Below are 24,415 nucleotides of genomic sequence, written 5' to 3'. Positions count from 1 at the left end.
CAAGATCGTGTCTCCAGCCCCTCTCATCTCTTGCGATAACTTTCATCCTGCGCGCCATTTTCGTGCGGTCGCACACCATCGTCGTCCTCGTGTCGACGGTTATCGGTTTCACGGGGGCGGCTCGCCTGACGAAAATTTCATGGCAGAGGCGACGTGCACAGAGGCGTACACGCGCGCTGCCCAGGGAGTTAATTATGCGCGAAAACAATATTATCGAAGGAATTATCGGTTGCAAGGCTAAACTTCAGGGAGTACGCTTCGGCAACGGCACGGCGAAGCCGCTGCTGTTCGTCGTTTCTCCGCAGGGTTAGTGCGCCATACGGAATAAATCATTAACACGAATGACCTGTTTTCATAGGGTTTGTAGGCAACGGGAATAATAGAGAGAGGTAGCCCAAAAACAGATTATTGAATCCTAGAGGTATAGTAAACTATTTAAGCCAAATTATTAGAACACAAAAAATTTTATATGAAATTAATTTGCTAATTATTTGCTATTTTTTGCTTTTAAAAGCAATTTTTTTGCTCACACAGCTATTAAAAAGTCACAAAGGGCTGGATAGCTTAAGATTAAGCTATCCAGCCGTTGTAAAAAAAAACATATACATAAGTCAAAGCAAAAAGTTAATAATACCAAAATTATTTGCTATTTTTTGCTTGCAAAAATATTTTTTTTGTTTTTTACAATGGCGTGGCAGCTTAATCTTAAGCTATTCAGCCCTTTGTAAATTTATAATACTGTAAGCAAAAAAATTATTTTTGCAAGCAAATAATTTTGGTATTATTAACTTTTTGCTTTGACTTATGTATATGTTTTTTTTACAATGGCTGGATAGCTTAATCTTAAGTTATCCAGCCCTTCGTAACTTTGAAATAGCTGTGTGAGCAAAAAAATTACTTTTAAAAGAAAGAAATAGCAAATAATTAGCAAATTAATTCCATATAAAATTTCGTGTTCTGATAATTTGGCTTAGATAACTTAATATACCTGAATCCTAGATTCTTACCCATGAATAGGCAGGGACTATCAATAATTAATCGGACATCTCTTATTAGGAATTAAATATCTCTTATTAGAGTTATTAGGAATAGTAGATGTAACAAATCAAGATGTACACGCGGATGATTGTTATAATGTGACAAAAAATTTTTTCGGATACGCGAACCGACTAAATTATTCTGACGTGTGATGTCTCGGTAAATATCATATTTAAACGGGGAAATGTAGTAAATTATGTATGTGCCGGCTTATAGTGAAACAGTAATCCGAAGCATCAGAATTTTTATCAGTAGAAAATTTGCATTAGTTTGAAGTTCATTAACGTGTAATCTGCTAATTACATCTCGCGATTCTGTCGCTAATAATTCTCGAGAACTTTCAGCGCAGAAAAAAAATGTTGCACCGCTATAAGTAAGCTGCCTTCAGCATAAATATTACAGTATTTGTAACATTATTATCTTACAGCTGCATCAGTAATTAAAACAAATTTGCATTAATCCAAGGCGAACAACAAGTTTCTAGGAATGCAATACTTATGCTTGGACGAGTTTGAATTTGTTCATTACTAGACAGCTTATTCAAGGTAATATAAAGTATTTATACAAAAGAGAGAGATTATTATTATTTTTTTTAATGTTCGTTTTAATTAAACATATTCTTCCATTGTTATATTAGTGCTTTATTCGTTTATATCACTTGTAGTTTTATCGATGGTGTTTAACAGGTTTTATTAGTTTTCGAAGAATACTGGAGCACCCATAAAATGAAGGAATAAGAGATTTTGAATTCGAGTGTTTAGTTCGAGCGTTGAGTTCAAACAGCATCGTCAGTCAGTGTCTCGTAATTTTGGAAACGAAAGTCGATTGTTAGGCTTGCATTATAGTTCCTGAGAAAAACGATCTTTTATCTTCCGAAGCTATCTTTACTCGTTTCGTTCCTAAAGTGCTGATACGTCCGATATCAACCCGTATGAGTTAATTTAAAACTTCTATCTTCCAACGAGAGAGAAAGAGACGGAGTATTTTATTCTAGCTTTTAGTTTTATGTGTTTGCGGAACTAAGGGTCAAATGACTTTACAGAGTTAATAATGCCGAGCGATGATTAAATTCTCTTAAATTCATCGTATTATTAATGGCCATATGTTCCGCGACACTGGGATTCTGGAAAATCCGTGTTGCATGATAATCACGTGCGTGGTTTATCTTATCATCCTCGCGTACTCGACGTATCCGGAATATCGCAAATGCTTTCGAATCTGATTTATGGTGATGATCATTCTTTCTTCCTCTCTTAAAATACTCGATAAAGCCCTTACTCCGTGCAGTCAATCCTCTGAATTTTATCGAAAATGTATAATCGATAATTCGTGGACCGGAATTGGTGCGGTGATTCATATGTTGACGATGATGCATACGATATTTCGTGCATAACGCGAACTTTTCGATTTGCTGTACGATGGAATACCATGAAAATATCTCTTTCAAGCGCATATCAAAAGCGGCCTGACAATTTGTTAAACTTCCTCTCTCTCTCTCTCTCTCTCTCTCTCTCTCTCTCTCTCTCTCTCTCTCTCTCTCTCTCTCTCTCTCTCTCTCTCTCCGCCTACATTAATTGATTTCGTAGAACTCGAAACGCTCTCTCCGATTTGCTTCATTAAACACCTCGCATTCGCGCCAGCTGCGCATGTACCTTCAACCTGAGTAGAGACTGGTGAGGGTTAATCGACTTTGCACTACCGTTCCACTTCTTTCCTAAAAGTTTTTTCTTTACGCCTCCTGCAATCTTTAATTATACATTCAGAAGAGATCTCATTGCATTACGACACGCCGCAAAAGAAAATGATTAATTGGACACAACTGGCGTAGGTGCATACATTACGAGGTACCACTCGCGACCTATTATACTCGTTACATCGATTGCACGTCGCGCAAACGCTCACCAAGGATGCAAATTGCTTGATAAATACAAGCATTAACATGAACAGACATCGTGAAACCCATCAGACTCCAAGATATATATGTATATGTATATATATTCTCAATATATATATATATCTTTCTTTATGTAATATATAAATCCATTTAAATTGACCTAATATTTCATAACGAAATAATAATGGATGATCGATAATGTAAAGCCAGCCTTCTTTGAAAAAGCGATGTGACGTGAGAATATTCCTTCGAGGATGTCTCGAGCGAATATTCTCTGAGAAATATCTCGGAAACAGGCTAAAAATATTTTTCGAGAAGATGAGAATATTCTACGTTGAGAATTATTTAATGTTGGAAATATTTGACGAATGATAGGTGTATAGCTAAATGTACCATAGAACATCAGATAGAGTACACGGGATAGAGGTCAACCGATCGCCGGCCAATTCACTTGTATAGGGATATCACGCAGAGGAAGGGATTGGCGCTTTAAGGGAGAAATATATATGTTGGTCATCTGACAGAACCTGAGCGATGACGCCTTGATAATGGTGCGATAAGATATCGCGTTCACGCGTGCCGCGTAAATATTGCCTCTAATACCGGCCTGGCCTATAAATAACGTACATATATATATATATATATATATATGTATATATATATATGATACGCGTTCCCGGTTTTTCCACCCCGTTTACCCTCTCTCCCTGCCCATCGTCGCGTCGGTTGCTATCGTTCTGCATCCACTTGCACGGCACAGCGGCATCGTCGCCGAAGGAAACTGCCGCAGGATGAAAAGTAAGCGGTGTGTCACGTATATACGCGTGTTCTCTGCACGTGTACGTCCTATACAAAGGCGCATTTGTACAGGGAACATGGTGGAGGATGAGTTTTGCGGGCGTATGTGTGTACGTGTGTGTGTATGTGTGTATGCGCACGCGTGTGTGACACGATACCACGGTCTTGGCACGTATTCATACGCCAGGCGTCCATTGTCTCGAGTTATTCGAAGGCAAAAGATCGCAACTGAAGCGTTAAAGCTGACGTCATTGTTTCACTTTTCTTTCGTCGCGCGCATGCATCTGCCTACGCGCGCGTGCATATAGCATATACACGTGAGGCGCGCGAGGCATCTTCCTGTGTACCGTTGTGTACATCATCGGCGCCCCGAGCGATCAATTCCGCGCGATATAACTCCGATACAACGGCGCTTCGTTTTACAATACTTTGCGCCAATGCAATGCACGGTTTTCCGTATACGCGTCGCTCTCTCGCGTCGTTAACGGCGCGACAGACCGTAGCGATACCGGAGGATCCGGATGTGGCCAACTGTCGGAAACCACGCTCGCGGCTCGTCGGAATTAACGCAATTATTCCGAGTGTATATCGATACTACACACGTGCACGCGGTATTCGCGTTTTCACTGAAGCATCCTTAAAGTCGACTTAAATATCGGCATTTCTCCATGGTTTTCTCATTGCATATTGGATTTCAATCATATCTGGCCGACTGCCAAAGCGCGAGCAAATAGCTCGCCGTTTGCGTGAGTTTAATTATTTTTAAGTGAGTGAGAACAAAATGAAGTTTATTTGGTTGGATAAAAAGAGGAAGAGAGAAAGATATGTTCGTTGTACGTGTGTATATACGTACACCTGTTAAGCAACCATGCACATTTGCCCCTCAGTTACGAGAAGTGGATGTAACAGCCGATTCACCATTCCCTCTGGGCGTTATATACGTCGTCCGTAGCGTACTCTTCTGTTCGCGTGACATCAGCGTTAGCTCATTCCTGCGACCGACAATTTTTATAACGGTGACGAGAATATCCCCGCGGCCAGAGGCTCTCTCCCTTAATTAATTGCGCGATGCGAGCGCGCACAAAATAGAAAGGCGCGTCTGTCGAGCGGGGGAAAAAGTCCTCTATGAACTGTGACCTGCGGATACACGGCTGACCCGCTTCATCATCGCCGCGCGCGATGCAACCCCCCCAATCCGTCGCGGCATCGTTGTGTACGTGCGCACCGCCGCGCCGCGCCGTTGGACGATGTGTCGTCTGAGTCGTCTCTCCTTGCGGTAACGGGATTAATTCTAAGGGCAGTTACTCACTCGTATAGACTCCGGCACTCGTGTAGACACTGCCTGGCATTTATTAGCACAGGTCAACGCTTCAAATCGCTACTGGCAGCGGCGGAGCTGCGCTCCACTTGCACGTACATACGCGCGCGCGCATACATACGTGCTTATAGACAAGGTCGTTCCGTGACCTATCCGTTAGACTGGTTATTAAAAAAAAGGGACTGTTAAACCCCGGATTGTAATGCTCGATCCATTTTACTTATCCGCTAAATCCATAATGCGTTTGCGGAATACGACCTTTATAGAGAATTGACGGGAAAGTTAATAGGCGCGTGCGGGTTGTAACAAAAGGATATAACACGCGGATTAAATTTTCTTTGATGAAAATTTAATTTAAAAGTTTATATACGTGTGACGTGTAGCAGGTAATTACCGGCGTGCGGTTGATTCTACATTGCGCATGACCTATATGTCTATTTAAATCTTATTAAGTGTAATCGATCAGAGTAATTACGTACTCCGATAACTCGGGCTATAATGCTCGTAAGTAGGTACGATATTGATGTACATAATTTTTGATACGCGTACACAACGAACGCAGTAGTCGTTGCAAAAGGATTAACAGTAAATCTTCTGCTGATTGTAGCAATTTACTTTTATGTGTTCTACAAGTTCTGCGATTTTTAGAATCGGGCTCAGGTTATTTAAACATAAATATAGGTGTTGTTATTTATGTGTTTTTTTTTTTTTTTTTTCAAAGACTTGTAATGTAAAATCATTTCTCTGCTTTTTCTGTTGCAGTGAAGAAGGCGCGGTTCGTCTGCGAGGATGGTTCGTATATGGGAAGAATGGGGGAACAGTTACGATGGAAGATGGAAGTTTCACTCTCATCTGATCCATCGATTTGTTTCCCAATTATTCCATTCTGATTACCGAACTTATATACGAGCGAAATATTGACACGTGTGGAACCGAGCGTTCAAAATTGGGGGCTGAGACAAGCCGCAAAACCGAGGTCTTTATTCATGCTTCGCTTCTAAAGTCTGCGGACAATTTATTGCACCCCGCGATTGGAATAGTTCCAAGTTTTAGATTATGCGATTGCTCAAGCAGAATATCGTGACGTTCCGATTATATCGAAATAATTTTTCCGTGCGGAGATGTAACGTATTCTTACGGAAGATCGTAAAATATATTGAATTTAAATAAATCTAAGACGATACTTTGCGCTTATATAAAAACTTATCGTAATTTTTCCAAACTTTTTTAACAGGGGAAAAATTAATCAATAATTTCAATAACATCGGAAAAAACTTTGGATTTATGTCATTCATCGTATCATTTAATATTTCCTACGTAGACGAATGTAATCTTGACAGTCTTCGTTTGCAAGCTCATATTATACCTTTTTTAAATATTCATTCGCACATCATGTGTACGTCATTGTACAGAATGTACTTATGAAGACCATTATTTCATGCAATTGTCGCAAGAATTGAAAAGCGCAACGAGATAACGTCCACGCTCGCGAACATAAATGCGTTTAGTTTTATAAATTTCTCTATTCAATGCCCCGACTCTATATTTCTTCATATTAACTTCCCTCCTTATCGAGAACGCAAATTAGTACGCAATCTCCTCATAATTGATCATATATTTTTGCATTCACTGCGGTATCTCGCGCGTCTCCCACCTATAAGAACATCTTGGTGGGGTTTATTCTCATGCAAACGACATTCGATTTGTTCCATATCTGGTAGCTTCTCAGGTCAGGAGAAAGCCGCACGTTATTTTTGATAAAATCTATTTATGCCGTGTCTAATTTTTTATTAATAATTCTCTCTCTCTCTCTCTCTCTTCCGAGCTCAGCGGTCGGAGTGAGCCGTGGAACGCGAACATATTTCGCCGGCTTCAGAAACAGTTTTTGTGGCTTATAAAGTAAAATGTCGAGGGTGACGCACTACCGTGCCCGAAACATCGTGTCGCGGATCGTAAAATCTCATTTCTGCTTTTTGCGCGACTTATCGAAGACGTGCAGCTGAGAGTATACAGGAGGTGGCCAGGGTGTGGGTGGAACTTATTGGAATTTAACAGTTCGTCCCTCTCTCGTGCACCCATTCTCGAACACATAAAACGCGCGAGAATGTCATCAGGCCCGCTCTTAAATTGCGGATAAAACAGTCTTATTCGCTGATATTACACGTTTTATTGGAAACTAAAGGTATATACGATATTTTTTTGCCGAAATGTAATCATCTGTTTCAAGTGATTTTTATTAAAAATGATAAACACAACGTATTTCAGTCGAGATATATTTGATATGTTTTATCGTAATGATTTAATAATTCGTTCAGTATTTCGCTCGTATGTTGAAGGTTTGCCGCTCTAACGTACATAGTATTTTGACTGGCCGACTAAAGAATAGATTATCGAATTTCAGCGGATCAGTTTAACTCCTATGTTACGTTGAAGCTGCAAAATGTGAAGTCAACGACAGTCACTGTGAAAGGGGCCAATCCATGCTGGGAACAAGACTTCCTCTTGTAAGTTATCGATAATTAATTTTGCGCGGACGTTCATTAGACACGCTACAGCTTGAAGGAAGAACCCGTTAAAAATGTCGTTAAGTTAAACGAGTTTCTAGCAATTCGAAAATTCTCCGTACCGTTACTATGGCGTTACACACTTTGCAAAACAATGCAAACTATCGCGTGCGCGCCGGCACTAAAATATCTAGGACAGCCGGTAATTTGTGCGCATCTAGAGGAATCTGAGACTAATCATACTCTCATTTAACGAGACTCTATCTTTGCGTAGACGAAATAAGAATCGCGAAAATTTTCAATAAAATCACAGAGGGCGAAACGTGCTTCTTTTTCGTAGCTCAGCATTATCAACAAATCTTTCTTGTTTGAGATAAGAGCCTCGGTCTATTATAGTCTTTGTTTCTCGAACGGACTCTGTTAAATGGATTACCAAAAAAAGAGAAATATAAAGAAAAGCTCTAAAGTAAAATTAGGTTGCGGGTGAAAAAGGATTGTCTTGTTGCAATTTCGACCGTTACTATACGCGAAGATATATCGTTCTTGATCTTGGCTCGCTCACGCAGCGTTTAATGCCAGCGAATTCTCCGTTAAAGTCTCACTGTAAAATTTCGTTTAATCTGCTTTGTACGGAAAGCATAGTTGTTTACTTCACGATGTAATATTTCTTCATGGTCTCACAAAAGGTTAATGGAACTTGTTTGTTACGCAGCGAAACGAATGACATGAATGCCGGGCTCGTGGTGGAGGTATGGTGCAAGGGATTCTTGTGGGACCGCTTTCTGGGCTACTACTATATTCCGCTGTCAGAGGTGTCCTACATGAATGAGGTAACGAGAAATCAGTGCAACTTAAGTACGGCAGAAGTACAGGATCGACAATCCGAACAGAACACGTCCGATATGTGTGACACCAACAGTAACACACAGCCAGACATCATCACTGACACGGTACACTAATTCAATACATTCGCTACGCTATATACACCGCAATATTACACTCGCTCATATTTTTGCGTCGAAGAATATTAAAATAAGAATATTAAAAGCGAATGAAATATTTAATGATACTGCTGTTATTGCCTCGCGATGGCAGTGACAAATATTCCGTACAAGTCGTTATTATTCGGTACAACCGACGAGAGCCATTTCGCTTCGTCTACATTTATTTCTCGTCGCGAAGGTACCTAGAGACCGACTATTTTTAAAGGAACGTCATCCTACGCCGATTACGGTTTACGAGCAATTCTTAAGCACCCTCCGCACGTAATAATCTTCCGCAGAATCCGCTCATTCTCCGCCGGATACGCTCCCGTCAATTCTCTCTCCGTATTTAGTAGCATCGTACGCGAAATGAAATTCGATGTGTGCTTGCTCGTCGGAACGGAACCAAAATCAATCGCTATTTGGCACGCTACTTAAAATTAGTCATCCGTCGGTTTTTGGCAGAATAAGTGTGGATAATTCTTTACAACACATTCTATATATTCGTCAGCGTCCGTCATCGTGGCTCTCTATTATCGCTGGTGTGAAAATTCTGCGCGATTTTGTTTGTCCTCCATAAAGCGTTATAAATTTAGAAACGAGGTGCGAGCTATAAACCTAGGGAACGTGACAGAATCAATCGACGTCACGTTCAATGCGTGACCGATTGTGAGGTCAATTCAGCTAGTATATTATGTCGCGCGTGATATATAAATTGAATTCGCGAAGGCGACGCAACGGTGACCTATGCCGCTTAATTCGTTGTGTGTTTTCGCGAACGCAATCACGTGCAAATGTAGAGTACACACCGTACTCGAAGAATACGGTGATTAACGATAGCGCGTAATTTACGTTGCTGACGTGAGCAAGCAACACAGTTGTGATAGCAGAGATGGCGATTTATCTCTCTCTCACTCTCTCTCACTCTCTCCCTCTCCCCCTCGCTCTTTCTCTTAAATACATTTACGATGCATATTACGTTCATAATTAGCGCGCATAATTAGATATTAATAGCAGCCACGGGGGACCCAATTTCTCTTATCGCCGCTTCCATCGGGCATGCTCTCAGGCTCTTGAAACGTAAGTTACCGGAACTTGGGGATGTCGATTCGCGTAACGCAAATTACATTTCACTTGGCGACTCATACGATAAATTGATGTACGTGGATAGATCATCGATCTTCTCCGGTTTGGTCTTCCATAGAGAACTCACGTCATGAGAAGTAGCGAGAAAGATTAAGATCGGGATTCCTTTCACCCTTGTACTACTATCGTATGCCCCTCTCTCTCTTTCTCTCTCTCTCTCTTTCTTTTAAGGTTTACGGACCTACCAAGATTTCTTCTTGCGATTTCCTTTCCTTTATCTTTCTGTCTTCATTTATGAGGCATGGTTGAATGCACTTGTGCACGACGACAAAAGTGAATTCTCGCTAATTAAATTGCCCGAATGCTTTATTCTCAAGGTTGCAGGAATGAAGAAATGCAAGGTATTCATTCGGCAAAATCACCCTTTCCCTGGCGAGAATAATAACTCTTTGGAACGCTCATTCTTTTAAATGACCAGACAGGAGTCACTCATGCGCGACCCGGAAAAGAAGCAATTCTCCTTTTCTTTTACTTCTCCTTCTTGATTGTTATTCAAATTCTCAGAGAACCGGTCAAATGCCTTAAAGACGATTTTCCTTGTGGCAACACGATCTCATTATTAGTATCATAAATCGGATTAGAACTTTTTCTACGAAAAAATATTCCGGTCGATATTCGCGACGGTTTTCTAAGTCGTTTAAATTAGCATTTTAATGAAATTGTATTTTTAATGAAGCAAATAATTTGTACGAGAAAATATGTCAAAAAATACAAACGACTAGTATATACATATACATATACAATATAGCATTGACAAACAAGTAGAAGAAGTCGACTAAAGTCAGACCTAGCCTGTTTGCTTCTTCCGCACGAAATGCATTTGCAGCATTTTTTGGAAAAACGGACAAATCAAATTAGAGAGTTGTATTATAGATATTAGACAATTTTGTCACGTGTGAGAACGTAATTCCAGTTTTATGTCCGTTTACTAATGTTATTCTTCGCGAGTATCTCTCTCGTGAGGCTATCGTGTTTCTTTACATCCGAAAGATTACGGTACCCGACGCTGTATTTGACCACAAAACTTTTCTGCCTGAATGAAAACTCTAGTAGAAAGAATGCGTCCCTGCTAAAGATTCAAACTAGCGTTACGATGTTTTTACGTTCGAACGAAAGGTCGAAATCACTCGCGGCGTCGTTCTCGACCACGACATCGCCATCACTATCGGCAATACCCGGATTCTCATCCGCTCGTGACGTCACTTGGCGCGTGGCCAAATCGCGACGCTCAATGAAACGTTCGGGGTAGCCGAGTCGCCCAGCGGGCGTCTGTGGTCGACGTGGGTTTACGACGACTCTGAGCTGCGTGCACACACATGCAAGTGGGATTTATAGGAAAGGCAACGACCTTGACGAAATATTCAGCTGATTCTCGCGCTTTTTCTTCGCTTGGAAGAAGCCTGACACGACGGCATTTACCGGACGGCCTTCGAGAAGAGAGTCTCTTCGCGCTAACGATCTCTCATTCATACCTCACGAAATACAGTATTTTGCGCGACATTTTTATATTCTTTATACCCGTATCCATTATGTTTTCGCCTTCCCGTGAAAAGCTACGTTGCTCTTCGATACACGAGCAGAAGTTGATGACCGTGTGATCTATGATCCGCGACCGCGAACACAAAAGCGATGCTGTCACTTTTTATCCCGCGACGAGAGATGCGTTAAGGCGTTCTCCCTTTCTCTCTTTCTCTCGGCGAGGTTCTTTCGTTCGGCTTTCTGCTTTAAACCGTACGATTGCGGCAACAATGGGTGAATCCACAAATCACGCTGCAAATCGTTCTCCACGTTTCTGAACGATCGACGAACCGCGCGCGTTCTAGCAACGGTGACATTCGCGGAGATAAAGCGTCGATGCTGAAAAGGAAGAAAAAGAGACGGTAAATGTATGCGCGCACGTATGTAAAAAGGATAAAAGAAAGGATAAAAGGCCAACGCGAAGAAGAGATAACGCGGACGCGGGGAACAACGGGGGACTCGGTCGAGAGTGGATGAAAGATGACGAACGGGAGAGATGATGAAGACGATATGTAACCGCATGCTCGACGACGACAAAGGTGGGCGAGAAACACAGGCGTGAAACGCGAAGGAACGCGAAGTAAACGAGCCTCGAAGTACCAATGCGCCAGGTCAGATTGCCTTCCCTTCGTGTTACGGAGAGGACGATCTGGGTCAGCCGCGGCTTAAAATATTCATAAAACGGCACGCGAGATCTACGCGCGGCCCGATTCGATACGCATTGGAAATACACCTGCCTGAGCGGCATCGAATAATTCCTCCGGCCTGGCGCGGCGGCTGCCAACATCGGACACGCAGATTGTAATTCGCTACGGACGATGATGTCTTATTGTCCCGCTCCGCTCGCGTGTCACTGACGCGCGGGTCTGACAGCGTCTCTGTTAACAGGCATTTTCGTACGATCTCTTGTCTCCCCTCGTGTGTCACGACGTCGCCGACGTCAGCGTGACCCGATATTACGTAGGGACGAAATTCCGGTCTCCGCGAAGACATAGCTGCGCCGAAGATTTTCACATCGGCGGACCTTCCAGCGGCTGAATTTCGGTATAGCTGATTCAACACTCATCTTCCCCCTTCCTCCCTCTCCCCCGTACTACGGCTTTAATTCGCGAGACTCTGATTAATAGCACGTCGCGAGCGCATATTTTGTCCTTCCGGTTTTATATGACTCTGTCCGAAGAAGAGATAGATCTCCTCGCGTTCGAATCGGACCTTTTCGTTCACGAGCGATTTATTTTTCGCGATTTGCATTTTCATTACCGATTCGAATCTTTTTCTTTGTTTCTCTCTTTCCATCTGTCTATTTATCTACCTGTCTATCGATCTATCCATCTCACTGATAGCCACGACGACGACAGCATCTAGATCCTTCTCTACCTCGGCTTTAACGGACGCCGGAAAAATCAATCGACGGCCCGTTTAAGTGGCTCCCTGACATTTTCCGCTATAACCCGGACAGAGAAAACAAGAACGAGACCATCGTCGATTTACTTAATAGCGACGGCGGCAAAGAGACCTGCGCACCTATCCGCCGCGCGTGTAACGCGAGAGAAGTAACGGCTGTAACTGCGGTGACTCGAGAACCGGCTGATGGAAAACGAATCCTCAGGATCATCTTCGTGATCCATGGAGAATTTCATGCTGATGGACGATCGTACTTTCGGGGACGGCAAGTGCGGGGCAAGGGTGAGAAAGGAGGAAAACGTGATGGAAGGAGTCGTCGATCGATCGTGCGGCCGTCTATGCTTTTACCTTTTCCTCCCCATTCGACTCTCCTCCATCTCTGCCTGGAGTAGTCATCCTAGTCCTGTCGAAATCACGTCACGATCGTAGACACGTGGTCGAGCATTCTCGTGTTAGGAACAGAACGAGGGAATAATACCGCCCGAGTTAGGACATTTTGGTGGGATCCGGGGCGAGTTACTTGCTGTTTGCTCTTGACTAGTGGCTCGTGAGACCTCGGTAGTGGGTGCAGTCGACCGCTTTGTTGACCCGAAGAATTGACGAGCGGCAATCGTCGGCAATCCCGTTCTGAATCATGTCGGGAGCGGGAAATCAAACGGCCGTGTGCCGGCCGAGACGGCATTTATCGGCGAACGAGTCTCTCCTCGCGTTACCGTGGGCGGAAAAATCGAAGCATGTACCCATCGACGCGTGGAAAACGTTATGTGTGCTGGCACACTATCGAATGAACGTTGTGTTCGAATCGTCCGTCTAGTTATACAAACATGTGACGTAATAAAGCGACAGAAATAAATCGCTGATATTAATCCCTCCTGTTGCGCGTAGGATCATTTGGCAGGGACGATTGGATATCAAATAAATTCATTGTCATAAGGGAGAATGGTTAAAATATTGTTATTGCTCGTAAAACGACGGGCAGTTATTATACCTTTGTACGCGAGAGGCGGTTGCTCGCGGAGTCTTTTAAACTGGCTCAGCCAAAGGATATTATTATCCAATGATATTAATTTTTTCAATTTGTTCAAATATTAATCGCAGTCGTACAATTGTCATGATTCTCAAACGAAATAATGCTTGTCCGCGAATGCAACCGTCATTCCAAACGGCTCAAGACAAATCGTCGGCCGTCCGTAACAAATGCGCTTGTAAGTAAACGCGCAAACAACAACGCTGCTGGTGCGTTCGAGTTCACGTGATGAACATATGTATATACGTCTCGTTCGAGCAAAGGTATTACAGTTCAACCTGCCATGTTCGCAATTATGCGGCTTGTATCCCGATTGCATCTCGCAGAACCGTCAGCGACTATACGTCGACTATTGTGGACCAAAGTTTTCTCGATTGCGATCGGTATTATTGGGCAGTTCTCAGATTGCGAGCGACGCGGAAGCCGATTGATTTTTCACCGCGACGAGAAAGCTCGAAACTTTCGATTGTCCTTGCGCGCGGTTTCCCGACGTCATTAACACGCTCTAACACCCGCCGTTTTCCCTCCGAATTGAAAATCGTTGAGAATTCCACGCCGCGCCTCTCGTGCACGATACGCGCGACCCGCGAGTATTTCTGCCGACTGGTGAAGAGTCATTGTGCCGTCGGACGCTTAATTACGCGGGTGTCGTGTCCCATTCGCGAACGCTCGTCAACCCCACCTCCGCGACCACGATCATCGGCTTCCACGACGTTGTCGTCGCGTCGGCAATTCTCTTTTTATCGTCACGAGATTAAGAAACGAGACTTCGTCGACGCGAAAGAGACGAAAAAAGAGGCAGGAAAAAGAGGCATAAAACGGACTATTAACGATCGCGTCGTGCGCACGATGTCAGTTCGCACAGAAACGCGCGGTTTACGACACGTTCCTCCAACTTCTTCCGCAATATCTCGCTATTTCTCACACGGAGAAAATAAATCATATTACGTGATAATTTCCGGAGAATAATGACCGATGCGACAAAATTTTATAGCTTAGGATAGAGCGAGAAGTGCGCGAGACGTGCGCAATTTTACATTCATTAGTCTTCTTCTTTTTCGAACAAATGAAAAAATCATTCTCTCTGGCGAAAAGAAAGAACTGTCTTCTTCCGTGCCGGCTCTATCAGCAGTCGAAGTCGATAAATTGCGTGAAAACTCGTTTTCTCCGCTCTAATGTCATCGAGAAATCATATCTTTCTCTCAGTGCTCGATAGAAGCGCATATTAGACCGTCGTAAGTGATAGCGATCGATCGATGGCGCGACCATCTTCTCGCTAGAGACGCGAACGCGTATCTCACTCGCTCTTTTATCTTTTCCCGTATGATAGATACGTTATTAGGCCGAGTTAGTGCGCGAAAAGAGATTGCAACCAGAAAGGTAGGGGCAATTGGTGCGTCACACCAGTTCCCGTCACTGCTAACCTAATTCGACTCTCCCCCCAGCGGTACCGTAATAGGGCGGAATTAACTGGAACGAGCAACCGCACAGTGCTCCTGAAACTGCTGTCCTTCTTATTTTATCACGTTTAACGGCGAAGCTGTTCGTGGTACCTATTCTTTATCAATGTAGAAAATTTTAACTTCTCCCATAATAATAAAAAAGTCATTTGTCTCGTTGTCCATTAAAATTGCAGGCTCGCGGCGAGAAAATATGTCCGAGAAAAGAATTTACATTTTACATGCGACATTTATGTGACACGGGACCGAAGAAGAGAGATTCGTGCCAGTAGGTGAATATAAATTGATACTCTCCGATCTCTGTATTTTCGTGTAACGTATAACAGGGGAGAATTTCTGTTGCCGTCGATGTTTTTGTACGCCGGCCGATGGATGGCCGCTTTGGTCTTTAATGGTCTATTGATTTCCAAAGGCAAAATGCAACCTACCCCTAATAATAGCCGATTATATCTTAGCGTCGCGTCCGACCAATTGAGATCACGAGCCGGTATCGGAATAATCTTCTGCAATTTCCACTCCTACTGCCATTTACGTATCGACTGCAAAAATATCGCGTTGCCGTTATTTTCCATATCACAAAATGAAAAAAAAAAACGAAATGACCAGAATTACAACTCGTTCATAATTTCTATTACTGCGTCAGCGATATTCATCACGAAATTGATGCTATCAGACATACCTATATGTACATAATATAATACGTTGGAGAGAAAATCAATTCATCAAGTCAACTGATATAACAACAGCAAAGTTTAAATGGCATAATCTGGCAAAAGAGTATCGTTATGTCAATGTTTTCTTCGCGCATCATTAAAATTTGGCCACAATTTCCACGCGGGTCGTAATTTTCGCCGAATTTTGCGGGACAAACAGATCCATTCGAGACAGGACGCCGCCGCGGGATTTGTATTTTGTTTTCGAGAAATACTTTTTCGCCGCCAGACATCGCGCAATCTCGGTGTTTTCCTCGTCTTTGTCGATATCGAAGTGGTACGCGAAGCGTGTTTGCGAAGTCGAAGTTTCCTGCGTTTAAATCATCGTCGAAAGCGCGCAGAGATAAGTCGGTCACTTGTTTTTCTCGCGAATTTAAATTATGCCTCCGTCAACTTGTTAAAGATATTTTACAGCTGCGATTGCGAAACTTGTGAATAATTTGCAAACTAATCGCCGCCTTCAACTTTTTCGATCGTGAAAGTCGCGTCACGTCATCACGACGCGTGACAGAGTTCGATGTATCATCCCGTAATCGAGGAAAAAAAGTTTGTATTTTTAAAAGGAAAAGATCGTGTAAAAACTCAAATTGATACGGACAAAAGCTCCCGCTCCAGCGTGATTTACTTGAATTATATGGTAGGTACAAAGCTTTTAAGCCGCTGAACCATCGATGCTCGAAGCTATGTTTTGTTTTACGATCACGTGCCGTGTGAGGCAACAAAAAAATATATATATCTCGAAGTATGTGCAGCCACACGGCTGCAGTTCCGCTCGTCGTCTATTGATTTTGGTCAAGATTTTCTTAGATTTACCGCACTCGATCCAATTTGCGCTCGATTTTTCCGACCACTCGCCTCGCAAAATGGAAAAGTGCAGAAGTTGAGAGGATTGAATACGCCTTTTCCTTTTTCCAGGCGTCTCCGTGCCGGCGCGGCGGCGGCGGCGGCGGCGGCGCATAAACTGCACGTGCACGTCCGTAAGGTACATCATCTCCGCAATGCAATGGCGCAATATCGCATCCGCGCATAGACTAATTCCATACGCCGCGCAAAGAATACGGCTTCGACGATTACATAAATTACGCGCCGGCTCGTATCTAATAATCGCACCTGCTCTCGGGGGTTGCACACCGGACGCGGCCGGAATACGAGAGGGAGATTGTTTCGAGTGAATTATTTCCCGCGCCGCCGCTGGCAGCGTACCGTTGAAGGTACCGTGACTAATGGGCCATATTAATTAATTCATTATTTTGTGCACGAACGCTGAAGATACCGCGGCGTTTCCGCGACTGGGTAGAGATACGCGGATGTCGCCGTAACCATTTTAACTTTCAGTAACGAGGAATTATGACCGGTAGCGCGGTAACCGCGACGTACGTACGTGGCGCTTTACTGGCTTATCGGCTCTGAGGGAAAAAAGTGCCTCTGCGCTTATAAAGGACGGTATTTCTGATTTCAGGAGACTACCGGACAGTGGGTCAGTCTCGGCCTAGAGCTGGAACAAAGGGGCAACGAGATTGTCGGCACGAAGAAACCGACGGGCCATTCGCTTCTGATCGACTGCCGGCTGGAGCTGCCGTATGGTAAGTGACGACACAATCCCGCTAGACTTTACGGTAGATGATGAAAATCGCATGGTTGACGTATGTAATCGTACATATACGAGATATGGGAATACGTTTGACGTATATCGGTGTCATATCATATGCCGGGCGAACAGAAGATCCGACCTGCGACACTTGCCGGCGAGAATATTCATACAAACCCTGACGTTGTAATTTGTCAGTTGCGAACCTACGATCGATTCGCGCCGTGTCGCATCTCCGATCTCCCGTTTGCCCATTCGCTCCTAATCGCCCCCTCGAACGCCAGCATGACTGCGTTCTGATTGCGCCATGATTTTTGTACGCAAGATTAAGAGAAATCTGCCGCAAAACAGCGGCAGGTCACTCTTTACCGCGTGGTATTCATTGAGCGCGATGCGATTGCCAAAAGTGCGCGCTCTCGGAGCAAAAAAAAAAAAGGAAAGCTCAAAGCACGGATCGTTTTCCAATTTTACAATCAATGAATTCTGAAAGTAATCTGAGATGAATGTGAAAGAAGTAGACAGAGGTCGAAAGAATGTGCTAAGAGACAGTTGAAAGGCATGTAAGAGAACGAAGCGAAATTTCGAATTACGAAGACAGTTCTCTCCGTGTCACTCGATAGGATCGCAACGTCGAATCCGCGATGGTGAGAGAAAAAAAAGTTAGGCAAAACCATCATCGGTGAGAACTGTCGAGCGCCTCTTCGTCGAGCGAAGACGAACTTTTAATTGAGTACGTCTGCGAACTTGTCGAATCCGCTCTTGGCTCGGCGCCCGCCGCACATTCCGACTCGCCGTCGTGCTTTACGCAGTTTACGTGTGCCCGCGAATTGTTTCGATGTCTGCAATTTCGCGCGACAAAAGGTAACCGAGAAAACGGCACGTGGGACTCTCGAAGATACGAAGGGATTTCCGAGTAAATGAAACGGACTACGAAGTTTACGCTCTCGAAGCACCGAGTGTTAGGTACCTCCTGCCGTTCGTCGCGAGCGGAATCTAAAATCGTTAGCCCGGCCGTGTTTCTTAATCTGAAATCTAACGCGCTTAAGAACTCTCGTGGGACTCACGCGATGAAAAAAAAAAGAGGCGACACAAAGTTAAGCTCGATTTCCGCGGTGGCGGAGTAACGCGACAAGTTCTGATGTCGCAAGTGCACGCGAATTTCTTTCAGACTTAAGTACGCTCGCCGATCCTCTCGTCTCGCGATCTTTCTCCGATTTCGTTGCTCGCCTCGGCGAGCACTGTCAAGGTCTCGTACCCGACGAGGTCCCTCCGGACATCGATGCGGCGACCTGCAATTTACGGAGTTTTCGGCGGAACTCGTGGCAGCAACAAGTACAACTTTTTCGGGTTTGGCATACATATGGGTATTAGATATACGTGGAACCGTCCATTAATCCCGCCGTTTCCGCGGAGACCACGAGGATCCATGCAATTACTGAACGGGCCTTTAACCAGGATTGACGTGCTTTCACCTAGTGCCCGGTCGTCGACATGCGGGCGCACGATCGATACGCTATCAACCTCCCGCGACGAAAAGGTCCACGAAAAGGGGCCAATCGTACGTTACGATTCGAGCGGGTTTCCGAATCCGAATGAATTTACGAGTGCACGAAGGCACTTGACATTTTTAATGCGATTCGACGGATAAAGCGCGGGACGATAGCGCTTAATCCGTATATGCAAATTCTCGGGAATTTATTTCTAAAGCGGTCTCGGAACGGGTTCTCTCGCGTAATAATATCTCGATCTAGAATCTAACGTCGTCGTCGTGAGTACTTATGCGAGTCTTTTCTTAACGCCGACCGCGAAGCTCGACCCGACGAACGCCCGTGTACGAACGTTCCGCGTTCCATTAAACGCGCAAATTATTTTTCGCCACGCGATGCACGGTTTGACCGTGTTGCGAAATGAGGGAAAACGAGGCCGCTTATAATATACCTCTCCTCCCTACCCCTTTTATATACGTGCTGACGTTTCGCCGCGCACAGATACGCCAGCTCTCTTTCTCTCACGCCATTTCTTTTTCCGTTCTGCATTTCCCTGCCGCCGTCACCGTCGTCGCCGCCGCCGCTTCCGGTTTTCGATCCGCCAACTGCGCGCCGTTTAATGGATTTTTACCGCGCACGAAGTACATTTCCCGCCCGTGTAATACTTTTTGTTATTGACTTTCTTCGCCGAGGATGCGCAAAGAAAGGGAGAGACGTTCCGTTGTCTTATCATGTAGAACGAGACGAGAGGCAGAGAAGCTGGGCTTATAAAGAAAAATCAAGAACATTTTCGCAAAGAGAGACGCGCGGAAATCGTAATTAAAGTTTATTCGAGAAATAGGTTGCCGTTTATCGAAGTGTGTACAATAGACGGCAAGGAAATTCCGAACTCGCGAACTACAATTTCGTTGACTTAAAATGTCGAAAGTTGATAACATAATTTCTTCGAAAATTGCAGATAATTAGTCAGTTACTGACCAAATTAACGTCGTATTTACGTCACTGCGTGAGATGAGACTTTTGACATAATAGCTCTTTACTTTCCTTTTTTTTTTATTTTGACCCGTGGAATTGGCATAAATAACAGGTATCGTCAAATAAATTTTGCAGTTTTACTTATTTCTAAGCCTTTACCGAAAGAAAATTGACACATCTATTGCTACAATTTGACGAGAGAAAGGTATGAAAGAAAAATATTGGTCTTGCGCACTGTCAAAACCTTTCGCGTCCTTTCGACGTGACTTTTCCTACCCATTGATTACTTTACGATACCTCTTTCGAGCATATGTGCTTTAAGTTCCCTGCTTTTCTTTTTATCTACGAATTCTTTGATCAATTTGCAGTTGATATTATATTAGCACAACAAAAGATTATATTTATCATTTAATTGGAAGTAGAGACTTTAGAGGTTTAATTTAAGAATTAATTACAATATCTGATACTGAATGTCAAAAAGTGAAACAGATGCTCAATCAGATTTCTGCAACAAGTGCAAATTGATGTAGATAATCTACAGATGAAAGGAAGTATTGGAAAAGTACTGGAAAAGTACTGGAGAGTACTTTGCATAATAACCGCTAAGTATAGCTTCTAGTAGAGAAAATCGCAAAGTACACAATCGTACACACGTTATTTTGCTTTCCTTTTGCGACGAAGATTATAGACCACAAGACGAAACTTACTTTTGGAAATCGCAATCGCACGAGATATCACGCGCTGAAGAGCGCAAAACGATGGACATGATCGCCACTCGAATCATGCACATCCACAATCTTCCGTCTGATCAGTGTCTGACCAATCAGGAAAGCGCGTACAACGAACTGGATGGAAAGCCCTGCTAACGAGCAAAACAGCAATGCAGTTGCGAGCAGCCCGGCCCATGTGTGGCTCAGGTACCCTCGTCAAGAGATCCCGATCGTGGGATCGTCCTTGATCGCGAGATCTCTATTTTTTCGCTTTATCGTTTCGACTCCACCGACCGACCTGCATCCGAGTGCCATGTGATGTAACACTCTCTCGCCGATCGTGGATTCGCGTTCATCACGCGCGTTTCTCCCGCCGTAAACTTTAACGATCCCCTTTAACGACCTCTCGATTAAAGCAGTTAATTACAATTAGCGCGGGAATTAATTCCTCGAGATGACCGAGATAAGTGCTCGTTCGAGGAGATTTTTTAATATACCAAGATTTATTATCTAGAAATTCTAGAGAGATTATTTTCTCTTAACGTTATAATGCCAATATGCATTTTTCGCGCAAAAATCCAATATGTCGTGTCACTATTGCTACTTTTTTCCGTTGTTGAGAGATGAAAAGCTATTGAATAATTATCTGAAATCTTGATGATCATCGACACGCGTGTCCACGATCCGCGACGAAGAAAATCCTTTTTATTTGTACGCAATTAGCGTTAATGAACCCCTTCTTGCTCGTCAGTCACTGCACCAGCAACCTCTCTCCTCGTCCTGAATTCCTCGGCTTATCTTTCTTCACGCGTCAGTTTTTAACGCGCGCGAGTTGGCCGGGTAACGACGAGCGTTTGTAATAATTGTACGCGCCGCTTCGCGAGGAAACTCGGTTCTCTCGGGTGCGAAATAGGAGGGAGACTCGCCGTCGTCGTCGTCGTCGTCGTCGTCGCGCCGAAAGACGCGTTTACGCCATTCAGTTTTATCTGTGCATATCGCGTCCGCCGGATATCTTTTGTCTTCCGCCAGCCAATGCTCCCCTCGTTTCATTAACTTAAGTGCAGTTGCTTTTGAGCTTTATGTTATACCCCACGTGCGTGTGTCGAGCGAGGAGAAGCGGAGGTGTTCCTGAGTGGGCGGTAGTCACGCGACTAGAAGTTGTTCCAGTCGTTAACGGCGGACTTTGATACGATTTCGTACCAGATTAGCTGACTTTAATTGTGCGATGTTGCGACGGACGCGGCCGTGTTACTGAAAACCTACTTAGAACCCTTTACCTCGAAAGTCGCCGTCGACGCGCCGCATCACCGGGAAAACCCAACGCGCGACGTATTTTCGTAATTTTTAATTCCGTTGTTCTTCGAATGCTTTTCCGCGTAGCGATACGTCGCGTCGGTTTTATTGTCCCGGGTATCGTCGACCGAGAAACACAACGCCGCGCGCCATAAAACAAGCACAGCATCACCAGTCACCATCCTGAATGATTCCTTCTTCACCACCAGATCACTGCGTGTGAATCTGTCATGTGTGAGTTTAGCGAAAAGAGGTGGGATGTTCGATGTTTCTGCTTTCACGTATTCTCTTTGATTGCCCTCGTCCGGCGCGCTATTGTTATTCTATTTTACCGGGAAATGAAAATATACGCTCACGCTACTGTCCGCGCGGCAATATTGTTGCAAATGAGATAAAATATTTTCCATGCGACGTTTCCAATGAATGTCTAAAGGGTCGATGAAGCAGTCACCGAACGTTACGTGCCTTTAAAACGAGCACTGTGTTTATGAGTGACGCACGTAGTGAAAAATTTATTAACATTAACAGAAGAAGCAGATGAAAACGACAAAAGCGATCGCTCAGCAAGTACAGACGGTGACGATTCCCGATAAATTTTAACCGTCACATTTATTTCATAAACATTCATATTCGATTTAAACTTCAAAAACGATTTGTTTGAATTATTATGTCCTCAAATATTTGTTCATTGAAATATCCTTCTCTTCTCATTATTTGATTAATTATTTGCTAGCTTCCGTTTCTCTGTTTTGCGTCAGTTTAATATCATTTTAATTAGCTTTGTTATTCGCACTGATGGATATTATGATGGTTAAACTGCATTATTTCAGCATACGAGTACATAACTCGTTTGTAACGTGGAGAACCTGAAGAAAGTTGCGTAACTGTTTAATTACTTAATTGGGAAGGAGACAGGCTTCAGATATTTATTACACGCGCGGAAGAATTATTATTGCAGAACACGCCCACTATTTTGTCTGTACGATAACTGTTATCACTAGTTCGTGCATCTTAAATGTCTTCTTCTCATTAAGATGATCTCTTACGCCACAGAAAAATAATGAGCCTTGTGACGCAATTATGTGATGCATTTAATCGAGCATCCGGCGCCTCGCTTTCAGGCGCTGCATTTTTGCGCATTGCATTCGTTCAATTGGTCGATATTAACTTGAATCGACTGAAGACAAAAGAGAAACTTTCTCTCTTCAGGTATAAGTTTATTTTTTTCGTGTGAGCCCACACACACGTACACACAAACTCACACACACTTACTCCCGGAGCACCATCGCACGTGCACGCAGTGGCGCGGCGATAGCACAATAGGGGGAGGGGGGTAGGTGATTTCGAGTGAATACAGATAAGAAAGAGAAAGAGATCAGAGATTCTGTTGTACAATGTGTTGTTCTTTCAAGTATCGATACATGAAAGAGAGGGTACCTGCAGATACATTAAGCTATGGCTGCGACACTGTAATTAACGACTGTCCGTAGACACTTGTTCCCCTTTTTTCCGCTCTATTTCCGTCTCTCTCTACCTATCTGTCTCACGTAAACTATATCTGTATCTTGTAATTAGTTACACGAGAATTGTGCTGTGGCATTACTAGTAACGTTAACGTCAGAATCACAAACGAACCACGATGGGGGAGCAATACCGTTATTAGTGGTTAGTACACTGTCCATCGTTACGTACGATTTCATTCGGGTGCGATAACGAGAGCCCTTTTATAGTTCAATCTTATTCAAGCATGAGCAAGCATCGTGGAGTTGTGTACCTATTCTTTTTCTCCGCGACCGTTCTCTCGTACAATGAAGACATTCACGCGATATTTCGAGAAAAAGAGAGAGAGAGACACTTTGAAAGAACGTCGAGATAAGTTGTTCGTTTATTCAACTCCTCTCAAAGATTCTTTTTGTATGATATGCTAGGATGACTATAATGCATAGAAATTCGATATTCGATATTATTATCGACAATTATTATTATTATTTTTTTTTAATACGGATGTGTAAGCAATATATGTAATAAAGTTCTCTTTAACTTTTAAAAAAGGGATGCACAGATAACGGATGTATACATTGCTCGAACACATTATATCCGAAGACGGATTCTCTTCTTCGTCGTTTCTGATATATGCATATAGCGCACAACAATATTTTCGTTAATATATTACTTCGCAATGTTTAACATGCGGAACGCGTATTGTGCGCGATATATCTGACTTTCCTGCGGCAAAATCTAAACATTCAAAATGTACGCGAATAACGGTCAATATTTAATGTTTGCAACATAATAAATATTGACACAATAAATAGGACATTTTTTAGCCATCGGCCATCGTGCACGTTGTCAATCCGATATTAATACACTCAGAAAAAAGTGTAGCATCAGATAGTACAATTGTGAAGATCTCTTCTACAAATAATAGTACAAATAGGGACAGGGATAAATTGTAGTAAATGAGTCTAAAAAATTGTTCTAAAAAATTATTCTCAGATTGTCTGAAATCAATTGACAAACTGCTTAAGACTGTAAGATATTACAATATTAATTCGCGCG

The 24,415-nt window shown here is 43.3% G+C and overlaps 1 protein-coding gene across 1 annotated transcript in view; it reads left to right on the top strand.

Moving 5' to 3' along the window:
• The window catches only part of LOC139773994 (uncharacterized), a 52,728-nt gene that overhangs the window by 8,011 nt on the left and 20,302 nt on the right, over nucleotides 1-24,415 (top strand). The window contains exons 2-5 of the mRNA XM_071708895.1: nucleotides 5,811-5,840; nucleotides 7,450-7,552; nucleotides 8,265-8,502; nucleotides 17,263-17,386. Of these exons, the coding sequence (XP_071564996.1) occupies nucleotides 5,811-5,840; nucleotides 7,450-7,552; nucleotides 8,265-8,502; nucleotides 17,263-17,386 (495 nt within the window). The remainder of the gene's footprint in view (nucleotides 1-5,810; nucleotides 5,841-7,449; nucleotides 7,553-8,264; nucleotides 8,503-17,262; nucleotides 17,387-24,415) is intronic.

The sequence above is a fragment of the Temnothorax nylanderi genome, unplaced genomic scaffold (genome assembly GCF_030848795.1).
Source record: "Temnothorax nylanderi isolate EJ_2023f unplaced genomic scaffold, tnyl_v1.0 TNYL_tig0072_pilon, whole genome shotgun sequence".
NCBI lineage: Eukaryota > Metazoa > Arthropoda > Insecta > Hymenoptera > Formicidae > Temnothorax > Temnothorax nylanderi.
The sequence above is the reverse complement of the archived record's forward strand: the minus strand, read 5'-3'. Positions and strand labels throughout refer to the sequence as shown.